The sequence below is a fragment of the Bactrocera dorsalis genome, chromosome 3, assembly GCF_023373825.1.
Source record: "Bactrocera dorsalis isolate Fly_Bdor chromosome 3, ASM2337382v1, whole genome shotgun sequence".
Classification (NCBI taxonomy): domain Eukaryota; kingdom Metazoa; phylum Arthropoda; class Insecta; order Diptera; family Tephritidae; genus Bactrocera; species Bactrocera dorsalis.
Window position 1 is genome coordinate 48580214 of NC_064305.1, and position 24875 is coordinate 48605088.

The window sequence follows — 24875 nt, forward strand, 5'->3', positions numbered from 1 at the left end:
GGCGACGGAGTCTCTCTCCCACCATGAACCCAACACCAAACATGCGCTCCTTTATATGGCCACTGAGGTAAATGCCACAAGGACCTACTTGTCTCTGTCCTTGTCCCGTCCATCGCATTTCTTGGACGGCGGTGATGTCAACCTTTATTTTCACGAGGACATCAACCAGCTGGGCAGCGGCACCTTCCCAATTAAGGGACCGGACATTCCAGGTGCATGCCCTCAAATCATAGTCCTTAACTCGTTTGCCATGGTCGTCATCAAAAGGGGGGTCACTCATCCGAGGCTTGTTGTTTCCTTTCATTGGGGGTGTTTTTTTTACGTGGCGGGTCCCAAACCCAGCGCAAAACCCTAAATAGGGAATATTTCGCCTTCTCACTTTAGCTCGCCTTCAAACGGATGTTCTTATGCTACCCAGAGGATACTTGGTCAAAGACCGGAAGTCGTGAGATGCTTGAGTCATATGTAAAAGAATCGTTTCTGGCCACTCCCAAGTGAATGGCAATCAGAGAACTTTCCTCACTTGCGTGAACTTCTACACATGACTCCATCCTCCATTATTACATTAGATCACCGAAAAGTAAGACATTTATACCACCAAAACAAGTGTCAGGTCTTTTCAGTTGGCGCAAACGAGAATCTATCATGCAAAATATCTCATAATGGACCATAGAAATATTGATGGTATAAACAGAAACTCAACGTTTTGCCATAATTGCCGCAACCCTCTCAAATAGTTTCCTTCAAACGATTCTCTCAATATAAAAAGGCCTTTTGCATTATTCAATTTCCATGCCACTTCTTACGGGTATATGCTGTTCAAATGTCATCAGCAATAGTTCAGACTTTTCTTTAAACGTTAAAAAAAAATATATTTTTTTTATATTTCGATAGGTTATACCTTTAAAAATAACATACTAAAATTTCAAATCGGTATCTGAAACAGTTTTTGAGTTACAGCCATTTAAAAGAGTAGCCGCTCGGCAGTTAGATAGTTGCATTGGAACTTAAAGCGTTTTTCTCGAAACAGCATTGTTCGAATTTGCTGCAGTATTTACTCGAAAACAAATGATCCGATGACTATCCAATTTTTTTTACATGTTCTATATATAGTTCTCCGTACAATGACCTGCCGAGGCAGGCCAAAAACGACCAAAATTTTGGGTAAAATTTGACTTTTTTTTTAAAACGCCGCCGTAGTGTCAATTTTTGATTTTTTTTATTATCGTAGGTCATTGTACAGACAATATTATCTAGTTTAACGAGAACTTTTTTTTTATATTTCATCCACGAAGAAGGTCGGAATCACTGCAGCAGTGAAGGACCTTTTTTCGCGCCGTTGGAGATCGACTATGACTTAAAAAATATTTAATTTTTTTCTTCAAAAATTTCACTGTATATTCTTGAAACATGTATAAATATATTCTTAAAATTTTGAAATAATTGATTAAGTTTTTTTTTTTAATAAAAATTCCCAAAAATCACCTGTTTTAGGCCACTACACACTTACCTTAAGCGCATCTTTTTGGTGAGCTGCTTAAACTCGGCTCATCATAGCGTCTTGCTGCCATACAAAGTGACCGAAGAACTACATATGTATATGTTTTTGTATGAACAACTTTTTTATATGGCGAGTTACCTGAACTAAATATGGCATGGATTATTATCCAAGGCAACGGTACAATCTTCGAAGAAATTGTTCAGATATAAGTATGTTTACATAATAAATAAGTTTAAGTAATCAAAAATTGCGAAAGTATAACATTTTCGGCTCAATAAAACCTAGCACTTTTTTCGTTGTTTTTCTATTATTTTAGTGTTTAATATTAATTTTCTCTCAGATAAATAAATATTTATATAAAGCTGTATGGTGGCGATAGAAAATTGAGGTTTCCCTATATGAAAAATAGTAAAATCCGGGTTTTATATTTTCTATATAAATAACAGATGGAAAATAAAAACAGCAATGACTGCTAAATTTTTGGTAAACAATTATATGTATTAAATATTGTAAAAAATGTTGGACCATTATAAAAAAGAGTAATAGTCATTACCTACTTACTTTTTATATTTTTTTAACTTTAAAGTTTTGTTTTGTATATTTCTAGTGGCTGGACGAGACTATAATCAATTGGCTCAGGAAAATTTTTAGTCATGTATGCATGCATTCACAAACTCCTGAGACATGTACTTCTAATATTATAAAAGGATTCAAAGTTAAATTAACATATTTTTTGTATGAACATTTGGCTCTTAGCATTATCGAACAGTTTTTTAGTATAATAATTGGTAAGTACTAAATAATATTAATAAATTTTGATTTACAAAATTGTAAATATGATTTAGGAAATTCCTCCTGTGAACCAAAAATTTTATTATTTACATACATTGCTTTCGTAAGCTATAATACAGTTCACTAATAAAAAACATTTTCATTCAATAACTTTATTTTGATCGCACAGTTTGTTTGGAAGCTTTGTGCTACAATCGTTTGGTCTGAACTTCGACAATGCCAAATTATGTAAAGCTAAATCAGGTTTAGAGCCTCGTACTACCTCGCCGGTGTGAGTTTAGAGTTTGTCGCAACGGGCACTTTTGTAGTGTGTTCAATTATGAGGAATATGTGTCTAAAGTCAAAACGATGCCATAAATTGACTCTGAGCTATAGAAATCTAAAGAAACAAAATCACGATTGTCGTGTATTTTCAATGGAAAATTTTTACATGCCTTGGTCCAGGGATTTTTTTTAAGCATGATGGGATTGCAAAAAATAAGTTAAAAAACATATTATATGTACGGTATATATCTGCTAGGCTGACAGACACAGGGTTTGTTAGAAAAATAAAAATCATTATATATATTATATGGAATTTGGGGTGTATCGGCCCGACATTATCTATTTTTCCAATGCCACATATTATTAACCTGTCACATACTAAAAAACCTATCATATAGGGCAAAATCAGGCGGATGTTCGAAAATCCTGATATTTCTTATATAGGGTATCCCCTAGGGTCAAGTTTTCGCTCAAATTTATTTATTTTAGACCCAAAGTTACACTGTTAGGCGTAAAACACGCTCTCTCATTTTCATTGAGACAATTCACATATTTATCAATGTATGCGGTACAAACTAAAAACTCTCCAGGAAGTTCGAAAATCTTTATAGTCCCGATTCAACTCATTTTTGACATACAAACATACCATTTTCAGAGAAAGGTTATCTCATCCCTGATTTTCAATTATACTTATATCTCACACATTGACCAATATTTTCGATCAAAGGTCCACTATAGGTAATGGGGACGAACTAATCGGTATCTAGGGGCTTGTACATTTCTGGTCCTAAGATGGCATACACTACATTCGTGCAAAGTTTCATCGCGTTATATTAATTGCTTCTTGATTTGTGTACTGAAAAGTGAAAGAATCAAGTAAAATTATAAATTGCGCTATATGTTAATAGCTGTGGTTGTACCCCAATTTCACATAGTGACATAGTAATATGAAAAGAATGCCACATACAAATCGAAATCGGTTAAACGGATTTCGAGATATGAGATTTCACCTACATAAATGTGGGCGGTGGCAGGCCCATTTAATGTCTCGAACGTATTTTAGCTATTGATTTATCCCGTTTTTAGTAGTTTTTAACAGTACCGTTATATAGGGAGTGAGTGGGGTTATCTTCCGATTTCATCCATTTTAATACAGTCGGTAAGAGTTCTTATAATTTTGAGCCGGGCGAGTTTGGTTATTGTAGGTTTGGTTTGTGGGCATGGCAGTGGTCCGATTACGCCCATCTACGAACTCGATTATTTTTTCTACTAAGGAATCCACATACCAAGTTTCATCAATATGTCTCAATTTTTACTCAAGTTACAGCTTGCACGAACGGACGGACAGACAGACAGTCAACCGGATTTCGACTTTTCTCGTCATCCTGATCATTTATATAAATATAACTCTATATCTATCTCGATTAGTTGTAGGTGATACGTTCAAGCGTTAGGTGAACAAAACTATAATTCTCTGTAGCAACTGGTTTCAAGAGTATAAATATCGTAAACCTATTTATAAATAATTTTATTCGACTGTATTTTTGAGATTGGCAAACCTGCTTTTAAGAAAGCTAACTCGTTTCTCCGGAAAACAAATCAATTCGCGCAAATAATCACGTTACGGACGGTAGAACAGGTGGTGAGTTTTCATTTATTTACATCGAAACAGCAGCATTGCTGAAATGAGAACAATAAAAGCTGCGTTGTTACTGCGGAAGGGCGGTAAGCCGGTGACTAAATGAAGAATAAGGATGGTTTTTATTTATTACGTAGTTAATCTCATTTGCGAAAATAGTTTATCTAATATTTTTATGTTGTTCCCATCATACATTTCGTAGACATTGTTCAGCGTTCTTCAGCAAAAGCTTCTTAAAAGTTTTAAGTTTAAGTTTATTTTTAATTTTAGATTTTCCGGATTCCATTCCTGCCATAGATGATTTAAAAATTTGCATGGAAAAGATAGATATGAGAAAACACTTCATTCGAACTCTGACGAATACATTAAAAGTTCGAGTATTACATCCTGGCGTTAATACTATGGATATTTTAACTGGATATATTGCCGCAATTAAAGCTATCAGATATCTTGATAACAGTGGAATTATTTTAGAAACAGTTACTACACCAATAAGAGATTATCTTCGCAAACGCAGTGATACTGTGAGGCGTGTGGTAACAGGTCTGACTGAAGAAGGCCCTACTGATTTAACAGAAGAACTAGCTAAAGGAGAATCAAGTAAAGAAAATGCGAAACAAGACACTAATGACGAACTGAACAATTGGGAAAATTGGTTGCCAGACTCTTATGGTATCGATCAGACAGCACGCGCTCAGTTAATCAATGTCAACCGTTCAGCCGATATAATATCTATGGTAGTTGACATATATGGAAGTAAAGAACTTTTTATGAACGAATACCGTAACTTAATGGCAGATCGGTTACTAACGTATTTGGATTTCAATGCGGATAAAGAAATAAGAAACTTGGAATTACTTAAACTAAGATTTGGAGACTCTTTACTTCACAGCTGTGAAGTCATGTTGAAAGATCTCACGGACTCAAAACGAATTAATTCACATATCTCAAGTGATACAAAATATAAAGCAAGTGAGTTTTTAATTAATGTAACGTTGCAATTATTTTTATTTGCCAATTATGCAGTGTCACATACATATACATATATTAAAAATTGAAATATAATATAATTAGATATGAAACGAAACATAGGTGTTAGTTCACAGAAGTTATGAGCTTTTTTGTAGCTTATAAAGGGTGATTTTTTAAGAGCTTGATAACTTTTTAAAAAAAAAAACGCATAAAATTTGCAAAATCTCATCGGTTCTTTATTTGAAACGTTAGATTGGTTCATGACATTTACTTTTTGACCGCGGCTGCGTCTTAGGTGGTCCATTCGGAAAGTCCAATTTTGGGCAACTTTTTCGAGCATTTCGGCCGGAATAGCCCGAATTTCTTCGGAAATGTTGTCTTCCAAAGCTGGAATAGTTGCTGGCTTATTTCTGTAGACTTTAGACTTGACGTAGCCCCACAAAAAATAGTCTAAAGGCGTTAAATCGCATGATCTTGGTGGCCAACTTACGGGTCCATTTCTTGAGATGAATTGTTGTCCGAAGTTTTCCCTCAAAATGGCCATAGAATCGCGAGCTGTGTGGCATGTAGCGCCATCTTGTTGAAACCACATGTCAACCAAGTTCAGTTCTTCCATTTTTGGCAACAAAAAGTTTGTTAGCATCGAACGATAGCGATCGCCATTCACCGTAACGTTGCGTCCAACAGCATCTTTGAAAAAATACGGTCCAATGATTCCACCAGCGTACAAACCACACCAAACAGTGCATTTTTCGGGATGCATGGGCAGTTCTTGAACGGCTTCTGGTTGCTCTTCACCCCAAATGCGGCAATTTTGCTTATTTACGTAGCCATTCAACCAGAAATGAGCCTCATCGCTGAACAAAATTTGTCGATAAAAACATTTCGAACCGAACACTGATTTTGGTAATAAAATTCAATGATTTGCAAGCGTTGCTCGTTAGTAAGTCTATTCATGATGAAATGTCAAAGCATACTGAGCATCTTTCTCTTTGACACCATGTCTGAAATCCCACGTGATCTGTCAAATACTAATGCATGAAAATCCTAACCTCAAAAAAATCACCCGTTAGCATAGATTAGCAAAAAAGAAGGCATTAAAGCTGTTTCCAATATGGTTTCGAAAATGTTCGGAGATAATTTTTTTTCACAACTTCATTATTCTCTGAAATCTTATGAAATTAGAAAGCGAAATAATTTAATAGCCTTTTCGCGCAGTCAAATTAATTTAGTTAAATAAGATTGTTTCAGAAATCGTTTTTTTCCTTTCACACAGCCGGCTACTCAATTAATTCGTGATTTTTCTCTCCTATATTCATAATACCGAGAATAGCCACTTCCCTGTCTGTAGCCCAAGGCAGCCTCCTCTTTCTGGTGCTAAATAAAGAAAAAGTAAAAATTAAATTTTTAGAATAAACATTTTGCGCAGTATTTGTTGGTTATTTACTTACCATTCATATTCACTTCTATTCTTTCGTTTTATTTTATCCGGTGTGTGTCACAAATTTGTTGAGACGGCTAATATCAGGTAAGATTACCGAGATGTTTCAACCTCTGTTTTGCAAAGGCTAAAGAAGGTGCCTGGGTGCTGACAACTTGTCCGACAAGAGTTTATTTGTAGCGAGATGATGCATTGCTCAGCTCAAGTAGTTCAGTAAATATCTTCGTTCTACTCTCGGCATGAAGGACCCGTAATCTCACAGAACGCAGTGATCCAAGTTTTCATTTATGAAATTAAATTTTTGTTCGGACACGTTCATATACCTAGCTTTTCTGATCCTAAGAGCACATTTCGCAGCACCACACCTATTGGCAATGTCCACGGGTGCTATGTATAAAATGGAATTAGATGGTATTGTTCGGTGGTACACGGCAGATGGCGATGAGAGCCCAACTACAATACACCATAGAATATAATTGGCTTTACTACAGTTTCCTAGAGCCAAAACACTATCTTTGGTTACAGTTCCCAGCTTTTCCCTAAAGCTCCTCTACATAAATATAAGGCAACTGATGCTTTCCTTACTCTCTCTTCATTATTTTTCATGCATGAAAGCTTTCTATCAAGGAATTTCACATTATTAACAGGTTGAAAACATAAACCCCCGAAAGTGGGGATCTTATATCTCCTAGTATTATTTATTGTGTTTAAGTTTGCAACAAATAGATACATATGTACATATGTATCTCTATTTGTAATTTGCAAATCATTAAATTGTCTAAATGTTTATCACGAACATTTGAAATAAAAACACCGCATTAAGTGCTTATTCTAAAATATAGTTTATTAAAGAAGTATTTAATTTTATCAAATGTTCCGTTTCTTAAAATTAAATGTCTCAATTATTTAAGTAACGAATTTACGTACATATGTAGCGCGCGAGACAGATGTTGCAAACGGAAAGTCTTGATGATCGAATTGTATGTATATAGCGAATGTTGGTGGCGAATGTAAGCACGGATGCCTGTAACGATGTATAAAGTATAAAACTGCCATCCCGTTATCCACCCTTTTTGTGGAGTGGGTTGGTGTATTAAGCTGTCTTGCTAGGGTGTGCCAGTTTTTCCCAGGTAGAGTTGTAAGAGGCTTAACTCATTTAAACATACTGGGCCCCCTAGGCGAATATTTTTTTTTTCAGATATGGCCAGAGTGCGTGCTCCTTAGCCTTGAGGTTTGAGCTCTGGAATCAGAGGGATCTTGCGAGAGAATGGCCGGTAATTGCGAACGGCTTCATTTAGAATTATATTTGTTTAAGTGGGATGTTCAAGTTGTATTGTAAAATTGTGGCTCTATTATTTGATCGAGTAGTTGTGACTTTAGAGACTTTTGTTTGTTATAGGGGAAAATTTCCTTAACTTTTGAAATTTTCTTAAGTTATATATTTGTTTGAATTATATCCAACTTTAGTTGGTATGGAGGTAACTAGTTCTGTAACTAGTCCACTTTGTATTTCGCTGTGCAGCGTTTGAGCTCTTTGTGTCTTTGAGCAACATGGTTTCTTTTAATAATTTTTCTAATTTTAGGCTTCGGGATTTGCTTTGGGGTGAGATGGGATATACTCGTATGTGTTGTAATGAAGCATTGAATGGTGCCTTTTTTGACAATATAAACAATTAAAGTTTTGCAATTTGTATATGTATGCGCATGTGACAATCAATTTCTGCAAAGTCTTTTTGAACTGACAAAATTATTTCGTTCGTTAATCTTTAAGTTTTTAAACTTCTCGCAAGATATAAGTTTATGCCCTGTTGTGCATAGTTCGCATGACGTGTGTTTTTTCTGTTCGGATATGAACCCTTTCCGCAATTTCATATTAGGTAGTCAGAAAATCTTTCATTTGTTGCCACGTTGGGCATCTTCTTCTTAAAGGGAGCGATTGCTCCCACAAAAGTAACGAATTTTCTGATAATTTTGCGGTACATATATTGACCAGAGTAGGGTCCCAATTGTCTGTGGGAATATTTAGTGTCGATAGAATCGACAAACAAATTGAAACAATGGATTCTTATTTGATGAATTCTACACTTGTTTCTTTCTTAATTTTTGACAAGTTCATTAGTGTCATTACTTGTTTATCGACAAGTATCCTTTCGCTTTCGTATTAGCTTTTAGAGCTTCCCAAGCCAAATTGAGATTACCGTAATTTAATGCGAACTGTTTGACTATTTCACCTGCTTGACCTTTTGTTTTGTATCGGAGGTGATAGAATTTTTGTGCTTTTGATAATTTTGGATGGTTGATATAAACGGCTGTAAACATGTCCCGGAAGGACGTCAGTTTTTCATGACCTTCACAAAATGCTTCTGTGTCACATGCGGGCACCTCGAGGTGGGTGCCTGAACTTGCCTTTTGATTACACAGGCCAACACTCAATTTGCTTCTTTTAATTTATAAACAGATTCTTGTTAATTTGGGAGCGCTGAATTCAAATCTGTAATCGGTTTGTCTCTAACAGCTCTAGTTTTCATGATAAAGCTTTTTTATACCCTCCACTTAACTTATGACCTAAAAAAAACAATAAAACAAGTAAGGAAGGGCTAAGTTCGGGTGTCGCCGAACATTTTATACTCTCGCATGATAAAGTGATAATCGAGATTTCATTATCCGTCATTTACACATTTTTTTATTTTGCTGTAAAATTAATTACATAGATTAGTAGTTCCTGAGATATGGTTTTTGGTCCATAAGTGGGCGACGCCACGCCCATTTACAATTTTAAAAAAAGCCTGGGTGCCATTTCTTCTGTAAAATTTATTGTTTCTGACGTTTTTTGTTAGTCGGTTAACGCACTTTTAGTGATTTTCAAAGAAGCAAAAATTTTTTTTAATTTTGTCGGGCTGTGTTATTTATTTGTGGCAGCTCCACTCTCGGATGTGGAGTAGGTACAATTGCTTTTATTATCTTTAATTGATCGGAGATCATAGCTTTTGGTTCATCGTACTTGTCTAAGCAGTTTGCGTAATTATCGTAAGCCGATACCGGGTGTCGGTTTATGTGCAGCGCTTTTTGAGAGCGCAATAGAGGATAAAATTCAATATCTGCTGAATGGGATGAATGAATACAAATTTTGCAGGTTATTAAGGTGAACGTTTTCCGCGTTGTGTCACATAGTTTGCAATTTTAGTGTGAAGAAATCATACAAGTTTTCAATTGTTTAACTAAATATATGTAAAATATTAATATTTAACAAATTGACCGTAAAAAATATATCACGAACAGTTATCTGCCGTAGTTTATGATAAAATAATTTTAACATTTTATCAAACTCTAACATTCAACCTTCAATAACTTTAGCAAAAAAATTAATTTCGACGAAATATTTATATCATGGAACATATCGGTGATTTTGCGAAATTTTAAGAGGTTTGACTGACCCCTTAACTTAATTATGACAATGTATGTTTAGAAGTCAAAACTAAGGACTGAAACTCATTTCAAGAAAAAAAAATAATTAAAACTACACAGACATATAAAGGTAACTAAAGTTATGAAACAACTTCTATAATGTGTTGATAAACTGAATCACAGCATTTGCAGTTATAATTTTCCGATTGTTTATGAAGCTTGTCCGGCACTACCTCTATATTACGCAAAAGGTGCAGATTCGCGTAGGTAGATAGGTAGGTAGGTAATAGTGCAGCCCAGTTGTCTTTCGCGCTCAATTAGCACTTGCTGTGCCATTTTGATGCACTATTCGTAGAACCGTCAAAAGCTTTGTGACATCACATTACTAAAAATATTAAACATTTATAAACACAATCTTTGTTTTTTGATACTTAAGTTATACTTCTTACAAGTATAACTTGCTGAGGTATACTCACCGTGCCCAGGGTTCGTTACAATAAATTTGCAAACATTGGGGCTCTTCTGCGAATCGTACTTTATTTTATTTTATACTAGCTGACCCGGCAAACTTCGTACCGCCGTAATTTTATTATGTAAATAAGTGTTTTCGAAAATCCCAAAGTTCTTCTTCTTAATTGGAGTAGACACCGCTTACGCGATTATAGCCGAGTTAACAACCGCGCGCCAGTCGTTTCTTCTTTTCGCTACGTGTCGCCAATTGGATATTCCAAGCAAAGCCAGGTCCTTCCAACGGAGTGGTGGTCTTCCTCTTCCTCGGCTTCCCCCGGCGGGTACTGCGTCGAATACTTTCAGAGCTGAAGTGTTTTCGTCCATCCGGACAACATGACCTAGCCAGCGAAGCCGCTGTCTTTTAATTCGCTGAACTATGTGAATGTCGTTGTATATCTCGTACAGCTCATCGTTCCATCGAATGGGATATCCGCCGTGGCCAACGCGCAAAGGACCATAAATCTTTCGCAGAACTTTTCTCTCGAAAACTCGCACGTCGACTCATCCGTTGTTGACATCGTCCAAGCCTCTGCACCATATAGCAGGACGGGAATTATGAGTGACTTATAGTTTGGTTTTTGTTTGTCGAGAGAGGACTTTGCTTCTCAATTGCCTACTCAGTCCGAAGTAGCACCTGTTGGCAAGAGTAATCCTGCGTTGTATTTCCAGACTGACATTGTTGGTGGTGTTAATGCTGGTTCCTAAATAGACGAAATTATCTACAACTTCAAAGTTATGACTGTCAACAGTGACATGAGTGCCAAGTCGCGAGAGCGACGACTATTTGTTTGATGACAGGAGATATTTCGTCTTGCCCTCGTTCACTGCCAAAGTTAATGTTTCAAAATAATAGATTACCTCAGTTTCGCATGGGTGATATTGAAATGGAGGAAATAAAACGATATATATTCTATTGCAATACCTTGTAGTGTACAATGTTTTTATTTTTTTCTCCTGGAGCAAAAATATATAGCGCCGACGGTTTGCCGACTCTCGAGCAACTGCCCATGCAAAAAACACGACAGTTCAAGGTTTATTCCACACACTTCTAATGATTGACCTTGGGATTTATTAATCGTCATTGCAAATACAAGGCGCACTGGAAACTAGACACGCTTCAATTCGAAAGGAAAGTCTGTTGGCATCAGTGGTATTCTTGGAATAAGCACATCCTCGCCTTTAAACTTTAAACTCCTATGATTATAGTCGCTTCAATCAAATTGTTCATAATTTTTTTAATGGCTTGTCTTGTTCCGTTGCACAATTTTGGCTGATTGAGATTTCGTTGCATAATTACTACAGAGCCAACCTTGTAAATTGTGAGGCGGTAATCCAGGCAAATCCAAAGAATTTAGGAATTCAGTTGGATAACTGACAACTTCATTTGGATCGGTAATAGAATCGCTGGATTTAAATGAATGCACTTGTCCATCAATTTGACCCTGAGTTTTTATATTCAAATCATCTACATCCTTATTTTTCGTTGCTAAAATGGCTCGTTAGCTCAACCAAGTATGTTTTTTGTAATTTACCCCTATACTTGAGAAAACGTTTGAAATTAATTCTTCCTTTGACATTGTAAAATGACAAACATTTGGGGGAAACAAAATAAGGCCAGTGTTAGTGTCAGCTTGAATTTTCCCATTGTCCGTGTCTAATAATGCCTTCGAAACGATTTCCGCCGATACGTCATGTTGTAACTCGACTCGCATATTCGTTGTTAATTTGATATTTTTTACGTATTTCCACAAAATTGATGTTTTCAAGCAAGCATTTATTTCATCAGCAGCTGTTGATCTGAGAATTACTGGAAGTGTTTGGCGAAAATCTCCAGCCAGTAGAATCATCGCGCTCCGAAGAGTTTCTGATTGCCATGCAAGTCTCTTAATGTTCTATCGAGAGCCTCTAATGCTCGTTTGTGCGCCATCGTACACTCATCCCAAATTATTAATCTACAATTTTGTAGTACTTTTGCTATTGCAGATGTTTTGGTTATATTGCAGTCGGTTGATCTATTGTTTGCAAATTCAATGGCAATTTCAGTGCAGAATGTGTAGTTCGTCCACCTTCTAATAATGTAGCAGCTATACCAGATGAAGCTACTGCCGGTACTATTTGACTTTGTGCCCGAATCGTATCTAAAATTAATAAAATTAAAAATGTTTTAGCAGTTCCACCTGGTGCATCGAGGAAAAAGAATTCGCCATTGCCGTCATTTACTGATTTCATTATTGTATCGTAAGCTGTTTTTTGTTGCAGATTTAAAAGTGGGATTTTATTTTGTACGGATTGGCTTAAAGCATTTCAAATCCTCTAAAGTTATTAATACCTTATTGTTTATTTCCGTGCAAATTGCAAGATCGGGATTTGCCGTTGTTACACTTTTTTATATAAAACGTCTTCAGCCATATTGTCTTTGTATTTATTTCACAAGTTTTGTGGACTCGATGGAAAGCATGCTGAAATTATAATAGCAAAAAGTGATCGAATCTGATGAGAAGTTGATGAAGTAACAGCATCTGCGAGTGTATGATCCCAATGAATATCATCCTCCAGTAAATGTAAACGTTGACAGGCTTCTCGATATGTTGTGCACAATTCACCATTGACGGTTTGTAAAAATTTAAATGAAGTAAAACATTCGTTATTTCTCGGATGAACTGTGTAAATGCGCCCTAAAGCATCGGTTGAATATACATTTGCGTACTCCGGTACAGGCTGTCCTTGTTTCCTACGTTGGAACTTTTTGGATGATGCATTCCATGTAAAATATTTTGGCATTTCCGAGTAAAACAATGTTTTTGCAAATGGATCACTTGCGCATGTCTCGAAGAAACTTGTTAGCGTTGTCGCTGGTGGTCTCTCAGCTCCTTGCGCTGCGTTTTCTGTTGTGAAATTTTCCAGGTGAACAGCTAAATGAACTACGGTGGGGTGACGTTCGTGTATAGAAAAGCAAAAGATTCTCCAACCCACATCATTGCTACTAATATATCTTTCCATTTCATATTGTGAAACTTCATCGTTATTAGAAGCTGCAATACTAAATACAGCCATTTCGTTTCCTTTGGTATAATATAATTTTTTATTAAAATCATTAAGCAACATTCCATAGCCAAAATTTAAAATTGTTTTAAATAATTATTACAGCATTTTATGCTTTTTGAAACCCGTTTTGACCTCTCGTCACCATGATTCATCAGAGACGGCCATGATGGTTTTATTGTGATCGTACACTTGGGGGTAGGTTTCTAATGTGAATGGTCAATCTGTCAATGCTGTGTCAATATATTAAGGAGTGCTCCCACACTGTCTTCTGTCTCATTTACACATTAATTTGTCTTAAATGCGTTTTTTAATACTGCATTGTTTGACTTTTTATAATTTTCAAACATACAAATCTTGTCCTGACAATAACAAACACATTAAAAAAAGAATTATCAAATTTGGTTCAGTCGTATGTATAGTGCATACAAAGTGCGTTCCAAAGTGAACAGGACTTAAAAAAAAACAGAAGAAATGTTTTTTCCGCAATATCAATTCATTTTATTCAAAATAGTCTCCTTCTGCTGTAATACAGTTTCTTGCATGGTCGAAAACCTTGTCGAAGAGTATTTTAGCTCGTTAGCCGGTATGGCAGCCAGTATGCCGGTGCAAGCCTTTTGGATGGTATCTACGTCTGCATAACGCTTTCCTTTCACGACCAAATGCTGTTTTCCGAAATGGAAGAAGTCGCACAGTGCCATATCAGGTGAATACGGGGAGTGGTTAATGGTTAGAATGTGATTTTTGGTCAAATAAACTTCTTTAATGATGTCCTTTTAATGTTAGGTTAGGTTAGATGGCTGATCAAAAATAGACTAATAGGAGTCCTTTGTGATGTCATTGAAAAAGAACTCCCGTGTTCGAACTTAGAGATTGACGAAGCGCTTTGTAGCCAATACATAGTTACACAGACGCTTAACTTCAACACCCGCCAGTTCGGTGGGATGTCCAAAAGTATGCGCCCCCAAGTGTCTCAGTCTTGACCTCCCAAACGCGGGACAGCCAAGCAGGCAGTGCTGGCTTGTTTCTAACGCATCCTCATCCAAACAGCTTCTACAGTCAGCGTCCGGTAAGATACCCATTCTTACCGCATGTAAGCCAATAGGACATAATGAGAGGTTAGTCTTACTAAGGGCTAAGATATCATTAGATCTCCTGCGATCTATCCTGGGCCAGAAGGCTTTTGCAACCGCACAAGTACCGATGCTGGCCCAGCACTGGATTAGCATCCGCGTGGCCCAACTATCTAGTAGTAGGACACAAGAAGATACAGGAGCACCGATCCGTTCCCACTCTACCGATAATGATTCTAGGGTGCCTTTCCTTGCTAACTCATCAGCTTTGTAATTGCCCGCAATTCCGCTGTGGCCCGGCACCCATACTAGTCTAATCCTAAAACTCTAGCTGCTAGAGATAGCGACGTTAGACATTCTTCGACCAACCCTGAACGCACTTCTCTGTAGGTGGATGCACTCCGTAGCAGCAAATCTGCTGCTACCTTGATGGCTGCGACCTCAGCCTGGAATACACTACAGTAGTCGGGAAGTCTAAAACAAGAGTTGATAGAGAGTTCCCGACAGTAGACCCTTCCACCAATCTTCCCCCCAAGCTTTGACACATCCGTGAAGAAGCTTGCTGCCCCCCTCCTCCAACGGCTTCTTCCCACCCATACCTCCCTCATCCAGAGTTCGGTATGACGACTCCATTATCCAGATGATCCGGTATGCAGTCACAGCTTGTGAGGATATCCGAGTGTTCAGATACGCGTTCCTTTAAGAATCCAGATTCTCTGATTCTAATAGCCACCTTCGCGGCTATGCACCTACCGGCAATGTCCACCGGCGTTATATTCAAAATTGCATAAAGGCCATGGTTGGGGTGGATCTTAATGCACCACATATGCTAATTAGCGCAGCCCGTTGAAATGTTGGATTCTGAATAATTTTTGGTCGTCAGTCAATTTGTGTGGAACAAACCGTGCACACACCTTTCGTACGCCCAAATGTTCGGTAAAAATTCGTTAAATCCATGTTTTGGCTGATTTTTGATGAATTCACACGCAGTTTCGATGGAATTTCCGGTGATCATGGATTTTGATTGGTCCACATGTTGATTGTCATTTATCTTTATATCACTGCCAGATTTTGGTTCAAAACTGTCATTGAAAGCTTTCCTTAGTTGTGTTCGCAAATTTTTGAGCTCGCTGTTCCACCAAGGAAGAGAATTTCTCTTTTTCAGAACTGTTAACGGTGTACATTTATTGAAAGTTGTGGTTAAGATTTTTTCCAACTTCTCTACTTCTGAATCTAGTTCCTGAGGATTATTATGCATTTCAAGGCATTTTGTTGCTATACTGGTAAATTTTTCACATGCTGTTCTTCTAGGGTTCCGTTATTTGAGAGAAGTACTGTATTTTTCGCGGATGCTGAAGAGTATCCAGGAGTGAACCGACATGGAAGGCTCATCGGATACCCTACAGTTATCTACAACGAGACTGTCTGTGTCTATTAATAGCGTGAGGTCCAGCACTTCCTCCCAACCCGGAAACCTATCAAAGCTTTGGAAAATAAAGGTTAGCTTATCGCCCTTGTTGCATATACTTAAATTGCTATTGAGAATATACTGTAAGAGTGGCTCACCTCTGGTGTTTACACTGGAGCTACCCCATACTGGAGCTGCATCACACTCTATTAGGACATCTTCCTTCCTGTTGTCCTCCACTAGTGCCGGTGGTATGTCCTCGTCATGGGCCATGTAGGCCGAGACCAACAAGAAATGATTTTCCTTCGGTTCAACCTTTTCCATTGTGATATCTACTGTGCTGTAATTTGGGCAAAGAAATACATTTATACTTCTATTGATAAGAATGCATGCCCTCGGTTTACCTTTGTTTCGAGTGTAAAAAAGGTTTTAGTTACTGCTGTTTAGCCTTTTCATGGGGTCTTCATTAACCCGGGACTCTTGTATTAGGCTGATGTCGATGCCCCTCTCGTTTATGAGGGTTGACAGATTCGCTGTAGCACACTTCGAGTGCTGCAGGTTGATCTGTACACATCTTAGGTTATTGGGATCTTGGGTTTCGTGTCCACATTCCGTAGCAGCAGGCTGGCGTCGCCGACCTCTTCCATGTCGTCTTCGTCAGCCGCTTTGTCGTCTTGAAAGATTTTTAGCCTGGAATCGCGAATTTCGAAGCTGATGTTGTAGTCAGTCTTCTTAAGAGCCTCTATGAACTCATCGCAAATGGCCACCAGAACTGGTCTGCTTGTTTTATTGGGTTTTTCTTCCTTGATCAGCTGCCATTCATCTATACCAGGTATAGCTTTCTTCTGCAGCTTGATGCACCTCAGGAATTTTTTTGCCCGGCTCATCTAGAAGGGGTAGACAAACGCGAGCACGAGATCGGGATGTCCCTGGCGGGTGTAAGCCTTAAGTGAAGGCCTGCAAAGGCGTTGCTGATTTCAACAAGACTACCCGTCAGGAAACTTAGAGAGGCCTGGTCCGCGCACTTGATGGCACTGTAACCCCTAAGAGTTTCAGAAGAGTCAAACTCTGGGTGAGGACCCGCAGATTTGTCGGGTACAAAGCTTAGCACCATATTCGGCAATCTGACGTCGATCTCCACCCATCTTTCCTGAATTCTGCTCGGAGGGGAGAAATTTCCGTCTATTACGGCCACTTGTAGGCTATCTCTGGCTACGTCGCAGACATACCTTACCGTTGTAGTGCTGCTATGTTCACTTTCACTCGCTTAGGTTTTTTGGGCAGAGTTCCTTGCAGTTATGTAATAGAGCGACTCCTTTTTTAGGAATTGCTTAGGAAGCTTTCGTATTCCTCTAATATGGTTTTGAGGCGCTTTGTTTCTGCCTCATCAACTGGGGTACCGGCTGCCTGATAATTCCCAGGATGAGGACTGTTCTCTGGTATCGATTTTCCCTCAGCTTATTCTGGGATTTCTTGCACTGTCAAAAGCTTTGTGATATCACATTTCAAAAGACACCGACGCTAAGTTTGCTCCATTATTACTACAGATATTATTGAATCTCCAAGCATCATCCCATCTGAGACAAGTTCCATGTGATAGTTATTGTTTCAAAATGTGACAACTTGTGACAAGGACGGGGGCAGGGGTTAAAAAGTCCTTAAATTCGTGTGACGTAATTTATGGATGGCCCCTAAGCCGGAAAGGGTTGGTCACTCTACCGAAGAGCCGGTATGCGTAGAGAAGGCATTTAATACCTCCGACCTCACCCCGACATTGGAGGGGCCCGTTCGCGATCAGCTATTCATTACCGCCCGCTGAACATTCAGCCCTCGCCACGAGTACCTCAACACCTTGGATTAAGGTGGTGCTGGTGCGGATATCCTCATCCTTCCACATTAGTAGATGGGCGTAAAACATAGGGTTTATTCAGCCATATCACCATTGTGGGAATTATGAGGTGTTTATGAGGTGTCTCTTAGTTTGTAAGAGTAGAGTGCGTTTTCTTTGGGATGCACACTTTTCTATTACTTAAGCCCCTTCGCCACGACAAGGCGACCAACATCAAAGGAGTATTGGCGTTGACATTACTTACGCAGTTATAGTCGATTTTACAACAGCGCGACAGTCGTTTCTTCTTTTCGCAATTTGCCAAAGTGCAGCCAGATCCTTCTTTACCTGAATTCCTCAAAGGAGTGGAGGTCTTTCTCTTCCTCCGCTTACCCCGACAGGTACTGCGTCATATACTTTCAGGACTGGAGCATTTTCATCCATTCGCACGACGTGACATAGCCAGCGTATCCGCTATTCTTAATTCACTGAACTATGTCAATGTCGTCTTATAACTCATACAGCTCATCGTTCCATCGAATGCGGTATTCGCCGTTGCCTATGCGCAAAGAACCATAAATCTTCCCCAGAACCTTTCTCTCGAAAACTCGTAACGTCGACTCATCAAATGTTATCATCGTCTATGCCTCTGATCATATACTCGTAGCAGTGTGACCTAAAGTAGCACCTGTTGGCAAGAGTTATTCTGCATTGGATTTCGAGACTGACGACTGTTTGTTTGATAACAGGAGATATTTCGTATTTTGCCACTGTCAATTTGCTTCGTGTCCGTATCCAGGCTGAAGAAAGCAGATCTAATGGCGCGGAAGTTGAGGCCAATGATATCAAGAGTCGCACGATAGAAAGTTGCTTTGTCAAAAACCTCGTTTGGTATCGAACGGTTCCGAGACGTCTTTCCCGATCCTGACTGAGCTTTTAGTATTGTTCAAAGTCAGTTTACACAGCCGTATTAGAGTTGCGGGGATACCAAATTCAGACATACCGACATAAAGCCAGCTCCTTTTCGTGCTGTCAAAAGCAACTTTAAAATCGACGAAAAGGTGGTGCTTTTCACATGCTTTTTCTATGATTTGGTGCATGGTGAATACCTGGTCAGTTGTTGATTTTCCAGGCCTAAAGCTACATTGATAATGTGTAATCAGTTTGTTGACGGCGGGCTTTTATTCTTCACACAATATGTTCTATAGAACCCTATGTATATGCGCTATTGAGGAGGTTTATTCGATGGTAGTGGGCGAAGACTGTGAGGTCTACCTTTTAGTGGATTGGACAGAGCACACTTAAATTCCAATTGTAGGTATTGCTTTCGTCCGATCATATTGTACAAAGAAGGTTATGCATGCTCCTCATCAATTCTTCGCCTCAGTATTTGAATAGCTCGGCCGGTATCCATCGGGCAATTGAACGGTTGCTCCACCGTCATCAATTGCGGAATCGGGTTCGCCGGTGGTGTTATGCTTTCACTGTCATTCAGCAGTCACTATATAACCTCTGGGTTCTACATGAGTATGCTCCGGTTTTGAAACTTTCTGTTAGTCGCCGCATCGTTTTGTCGAATTTTCGAGCACCACCCCTGACGGCAACCTTGTCAATCTCTTCATACTCACGCATTTCGATCTCTCTTTTTTTGTGTATGCAAATGCGTCTCGCTTCCCTTTTCAGCTCTCGGTATCTATCCTATCCCGCACATGTTGTGCGTGATTGTAACATTGCGAGGTGGGTAGTCTGTTTTCTCTCTATTGCGACACGGCACCCCTTATCGTACCTCCTGCCATTTTGCATTTTCCAAAAACGAAAGGTTTCGGTTGCAGCTGTACGTAAGGAGCTCGAAATGCCATCCCACAGTTCCCTTATACCGAGTTGTTGAGGAGTGCTCTCAGAGAGCAGGAGTGCAAGCCGAGTAGAAAATCGTTCGGCTGTCTGTTATGATTGCAGCTTCCAAGCCCATATAAGGCATTATGGCCACATCGTCTTGCTCTTCCTTCCTATGTTGAAAACCTCGCTTTGATGCGGATTGTGGCTAGACGTTCATCCACCGGAATGAATGACAATACTGGGCGACGGAGTCTCTCTCACCGTTGTAGTAAATGCCACAAGGACCTACTTGTCTCAGTCCTTGTCCCGTCCATCGCACTTTTTGGACGGCGGTGATGACAGTCTTCACTCTAACGAGGAGTTTGCAATATTGAGAGAGTACAGGGTCTTAAATAAAATATTTATTTAATTAATAATATACAAAACGTGTTGTTTATATAGTAAGTTAATTTTGCATCATAATGCAGATATATTTTACTTTTTCATTTCTAGCTTACTTGATTTTTTCTGCGGGAATAGAATAATCTTCCATTTACAACTAACTAGTAGTTTCTAAAAGGTTTGAAAGGTTAGTTAATTCAAAAGAAAAATTAAATTGATTCATTTTGTATAGGAGCTCGTCATGCCACACTGAGTCAAAAGCAGATTTATTGTCCATTAAAATCTTATAGTTCGTTTCTTTGTGAAATTGCTCCTTAAGACCTATCTTCTAGTAAATAAAGTCATTTCAGTTTTACGTTGGTTGGCGAGCCGGGTCGCCTAGGTAGGTACCATGTTGAGGGAACCTTCAATAAGCTCGTAGATGGTATTTAGGAATTTTCCCTCAACCATAAGAATAACGTCGCTTCATTCCTCTAGCTCTTTAAGTAGATCATTAACCACCAAGATCCAGAACAGTGGGGAAAGAACCGCACGCTGTGGGGTGCGCCTATTAATCATACTCTTTAATAACTCCATCCAGACCCACATTTGTGAAGATGAAGATCTTCCTTTAATGAAGGCAGAAACGGGGATATCCTAAAGGGCCTTAAATATCGACGTGAGAGGTCTTACCGATCTTCGTTATGCACGCCATTTTCACCAGTCTCCAGCCTTTGGGACATCTAACGCAGTTCTTGTTGATTGGGGTCAGCCACCTGCACAACACCTTGACCGTCCGCTGCTATTACGCTATGGCATCAGGGCCCGTATACTTAAAGGATTTGAACGAATTCAGCGGCCATGCGAGATGGCGTTCTTCTAGAAAGTCAAAGAAGGCTTTACAGCCCTCCCAGTGCTCTTCGATGGCACTTCTTCAGCTGAGTTGTTCAAAGGAAGGTGAGCATCTAGAAGTAGCTTCAACGACTCCGCACTGCTTACTGTCCATTCACCATAAGCCTTTCTAACATACCCTATTAGTTAATCATATGGCAACATTGATCGATAAAAATTGGTAATAGGTTGTCAAAAAAGTCCTGCGGTATTTTTATTGAATTTTCAATTGTTTATAAAATTGGTTACACTAATGCGATTCAAGAATATGCACCCTTTTGTTTGATGACGCGTTCCCAAAGAGGTGCCAACTTCATAATGCCCCTCTCATAGAAGCTCGCTTCCCTATTGGCAAAAAACTCGGAGAGCCAAGCCAGGACTCTCTTGTGGCCAACTTCAGACTACCAAGCGCGTTCGCCATGGACAGAAACAGGTGGTAATCACTTGGTGCGAGATCCGGACTATACGGTGGATGCAAAAGAACCTCCCATCCGAGCTCCCGGAGCTTCGTGCGCGTCACTAAAGATGTGTGTGGCCTGGCGTTGTCCTGATGGAAGACAATTCGGCCTCTGTTGATCAAAGATGGCCTCTTCTGCATGAGTGCTGCCTTCAAACGGTTCAGTTGTTGGCAGTACAGGTCCGAATTGAGCGTTTGGCCATCTCATAGTGGATTATTTCCTGCCAATCCCACCAATCACACAAAAGAACCTTCCTGGCCGTCAATCCAGGCTTGGCCACCGTCTGAGCCGCTTCACCGCTTTTCGACCACGACCGTTTGCGCCTTACGTTATCGTAAGTGACCCACTTTTCATCGCCAGCCACCATACGATTCAAAAACGGGTCGATTTTGTTGCGATTCACAAGCGATACGGTCAATGATGTTTTTTTGTGTCAATTCGTGTGGCACCCATACATCGAGCTTTTTAGTAACTCCAAGCTTCTTCAAATGGTTTATAACGGTTTGATGATTCATGCCCAGCTCTTGACCGATGCTACGGCTGCTACTATGCCGGTCTCTTTCGACCAATTCAGCGATTTTACCGCAATTTTCGACGACAGGCCTTCCGGAGCGTGGCGCATCTTCGACCACCTCTACACCTGAACGAAAACGTTGAAACCATCGTTGTGCGGTGGAAATGGAAACTGTATCGGGTCCATAAACTGCACAAATTTTATTGGCGGCTTGATATGCATTTTTGCCTTTATCGTAGTAGTACTGTAAAATATGCCGTATTTTCTCTTTATTTTGCTCCATGTTTGCGACGCTATAACTCACGAACGACTTAAAAGAAACGACAATCAATCAAACACGTGATAGCGCGTGAAATGAGCTTTCCGAAAAGGTACAGCATGACCCGATGCGACGAATAAAACTAGAACTACGCGCTCTCAGTGCCAACTAGCAAAAATATGAAAAGCAATATTAAAAGCAATGAGTGGTTTAATGAAGTGTGTAGAAGGTTGGTAGATCTTAAAATTAAAGAAAAAACTGGCTTCTTAAAAAGTTGTAAGGTGAAAGAAAAAGAAAAGAGAATAATTGAGGAAAGAGCTGGAAACCCAGTGTGCAGATTTTAACTAAAAATAATCCCTCAAATTTAAAGAAAAATTAAGCTCGCTAAGCTCGGGTGCAACCGAACATTTTATACTCTTGCAACTTTCAAGAATCAAAGCAAAGGAAATATCTTAAGACGTAAAATGTCAAACTGAGGATCGAAGTCCAAGAGTTTTTTATATAAATTTACATACCATATAAAACTCATATGGTGACAGACACATAGGGTTTGTTAGAAAAACGAAACCACTATATGTAGTACATGGAAGTTAGGCTAGTATCGACCAAATTTTATCTATTTTCCCCAACACCACAAACTGTTAACATGTCACATACTAAAAAACTAATCATATACGGTAAAGTCAGCCGGAAGTTGGAAAATTCTGATATGTGTTAATTTTATGGGGGGTAAGTCAAGTTTCGCTCTAATTTATTTATTATTTTTGGCATAAAGATACACTGTTATGAGTAAAACATGCTAACTTATTTTCATTGAGATAACTCACATATTGGACGATATATGCGGTACAAAGTCACCCGGAAGTTCGAAAATCTTTATATTAGATATATTGGCACCAATACTTCCCGGTCCGATTCAACCCATTTTTGGAATACAGCCATATAATTGTCAGAGAAGTACTATCCCTGAATTTCAATTATATCTCAGACATTGACCGATATTTTCTAACGAAGGTCAAGTATCGGTACCGGGGTCTAAATATTCTGTACCTAGGGGCATGAACAGTTTTTGTTGGATTTGAACAATTTCTGGAAACTGAACGAATCAAGTGGAATTTAAGATTGCACTATATGAGAAGTAGGCGTGGTTATTGTCCGATTTCGCTCATTTTCACAACGTGACGTAAGAATATGAAAAAAATGCCACGTACCAAATTTTGTCTAAATTGGTTCGTCGGGTTCATCGCGCTTTTAGTGGTTTTTAACAGTACCGTTATATGGGAATTGAGCGGGGTGCTCAATTTGCCTATGCCAAATATGACTTTTATATTGTATCTTATTTAGGTGCTTAGTTATGGCACTTTATAGGTTTTCGGTTAATGACGATTTGTGGGCGTGCCAGTGGTCCGATTACGTCCATCTACGAACTTGAATTTTTTTCTACTAAGAAACCTACATACCAAGTTTCATCAAGATATTTAAATTTTTACTCAAGTTACGGCTTGCACGGACGGACGGACGGACGGATTTCAACTTTTCTTGTCACCCTGATCATTCATGTGTATATAACCTATATCTATCTCGATTAGTTTTAGGCAATACGTACAACCGTTAGGTAAACAAAACTATAATACTTTGTGGCAACTGGTTGCAAGAGTATAAAGACAAGGATTTTCAACCGAACTTACAGCCAAGAATAAATTAGTAGAGAGATGGGCTGCACACTTCAAAAAATTTTTATCGAGTTCATTGAAAGAAATAATCACCTGGGACAAGGGGATTCAGCATAATGATGTTACGTCCTGCTTCAAGCTTTCGCTGATATATAAGAGCCAGCTAGCCAAATTGGTCTAAAAATCAACGAAGATAACGCGAAATATATGATGATGCCCAGAAAAAATAAAGCAGGGTCAGGAGTAAAAATTTACCAATATATGTTTGAAATTGTAAACGCCTTTACTTACCTGGGGTTCGAACTCAGTAGCGATAACTCAACAGGCTTGAGTATCAATTATAAGATACATGAAGCAATAAAGTAAGATCCTAAGAAAAAAATTGGAGCAATAAAAGATAATGGCTGGTGGTATATAAAGTACAAGTAGAACAATGAGCTAGACCCGCTTATACGAGGTGAAAATGTCATACGCTTTTTGAAAACGCAGCGACTAAGTTATCTCCACCATATTACGAGAATTGACAAAAAGAGAGCACAGAAGAAAATTGTATTGACCACAGCATCCACCCTAAAGCAAAGGGAAGGCCGCGATCACGTTGGATTGACGAACTCAAAGAAGTCAAGAAGATACTTAGCATTCTAGCATAACTTTATAGAAACTGCAAATGACCGAGACACATTTGGAGGACACGTGTAGGCACTTTGGTTGTAGGCTAAAAAATTATGATTATCTTTATAACACCCAGCAGGAAACGTCAGGTACCTTATAAAATATATACATATCTAAATGATCAGGGTGACGAGCTTAGACGATTTAGCCATGTCCATTTGGCTGTACATAGATGTAATCACTATGGCTTATAGCTGCCATACTAACTAAACGATCAACTTCAGGTATGAAACACTTTTTCAGTTGATGAGATATCTTCTCGAAAATTTGTGCGGGTTATTATTTGAAGCAATAATGCAATCTGCGAAGAAATGGTTCAGATAACTAGGTCGTATAG

General features: G+C 38.9%; 1 protein-coding gene across 3 annotated transcripts in view; it reads left to right on the plus strand.

The window, feature by feature from the left end:
• Positions 1-24875, plus strand: part of LOC105228065 (anaphase-promoting complex subunit 2) — a 172713-nt gene that overhangs the window by 63832 nt on the left and 84006 nt on the right. For all 3 annotated transcript variants that reach the window (XM_049451248.1, XM_049451249.1, XM_049451250.1), the window contains exons 4-5: positions 2109-2289; positions 4467-5168. In XM_049451248.1, the coding sequence (XP_049307205.1) occupies positions 2109-2289; positions 4467-5168 (883 nt within the window). The remainder of the gene's footprint in view (positions 1-2108; positions 2290-4466; positions 5169-24875) is intronic.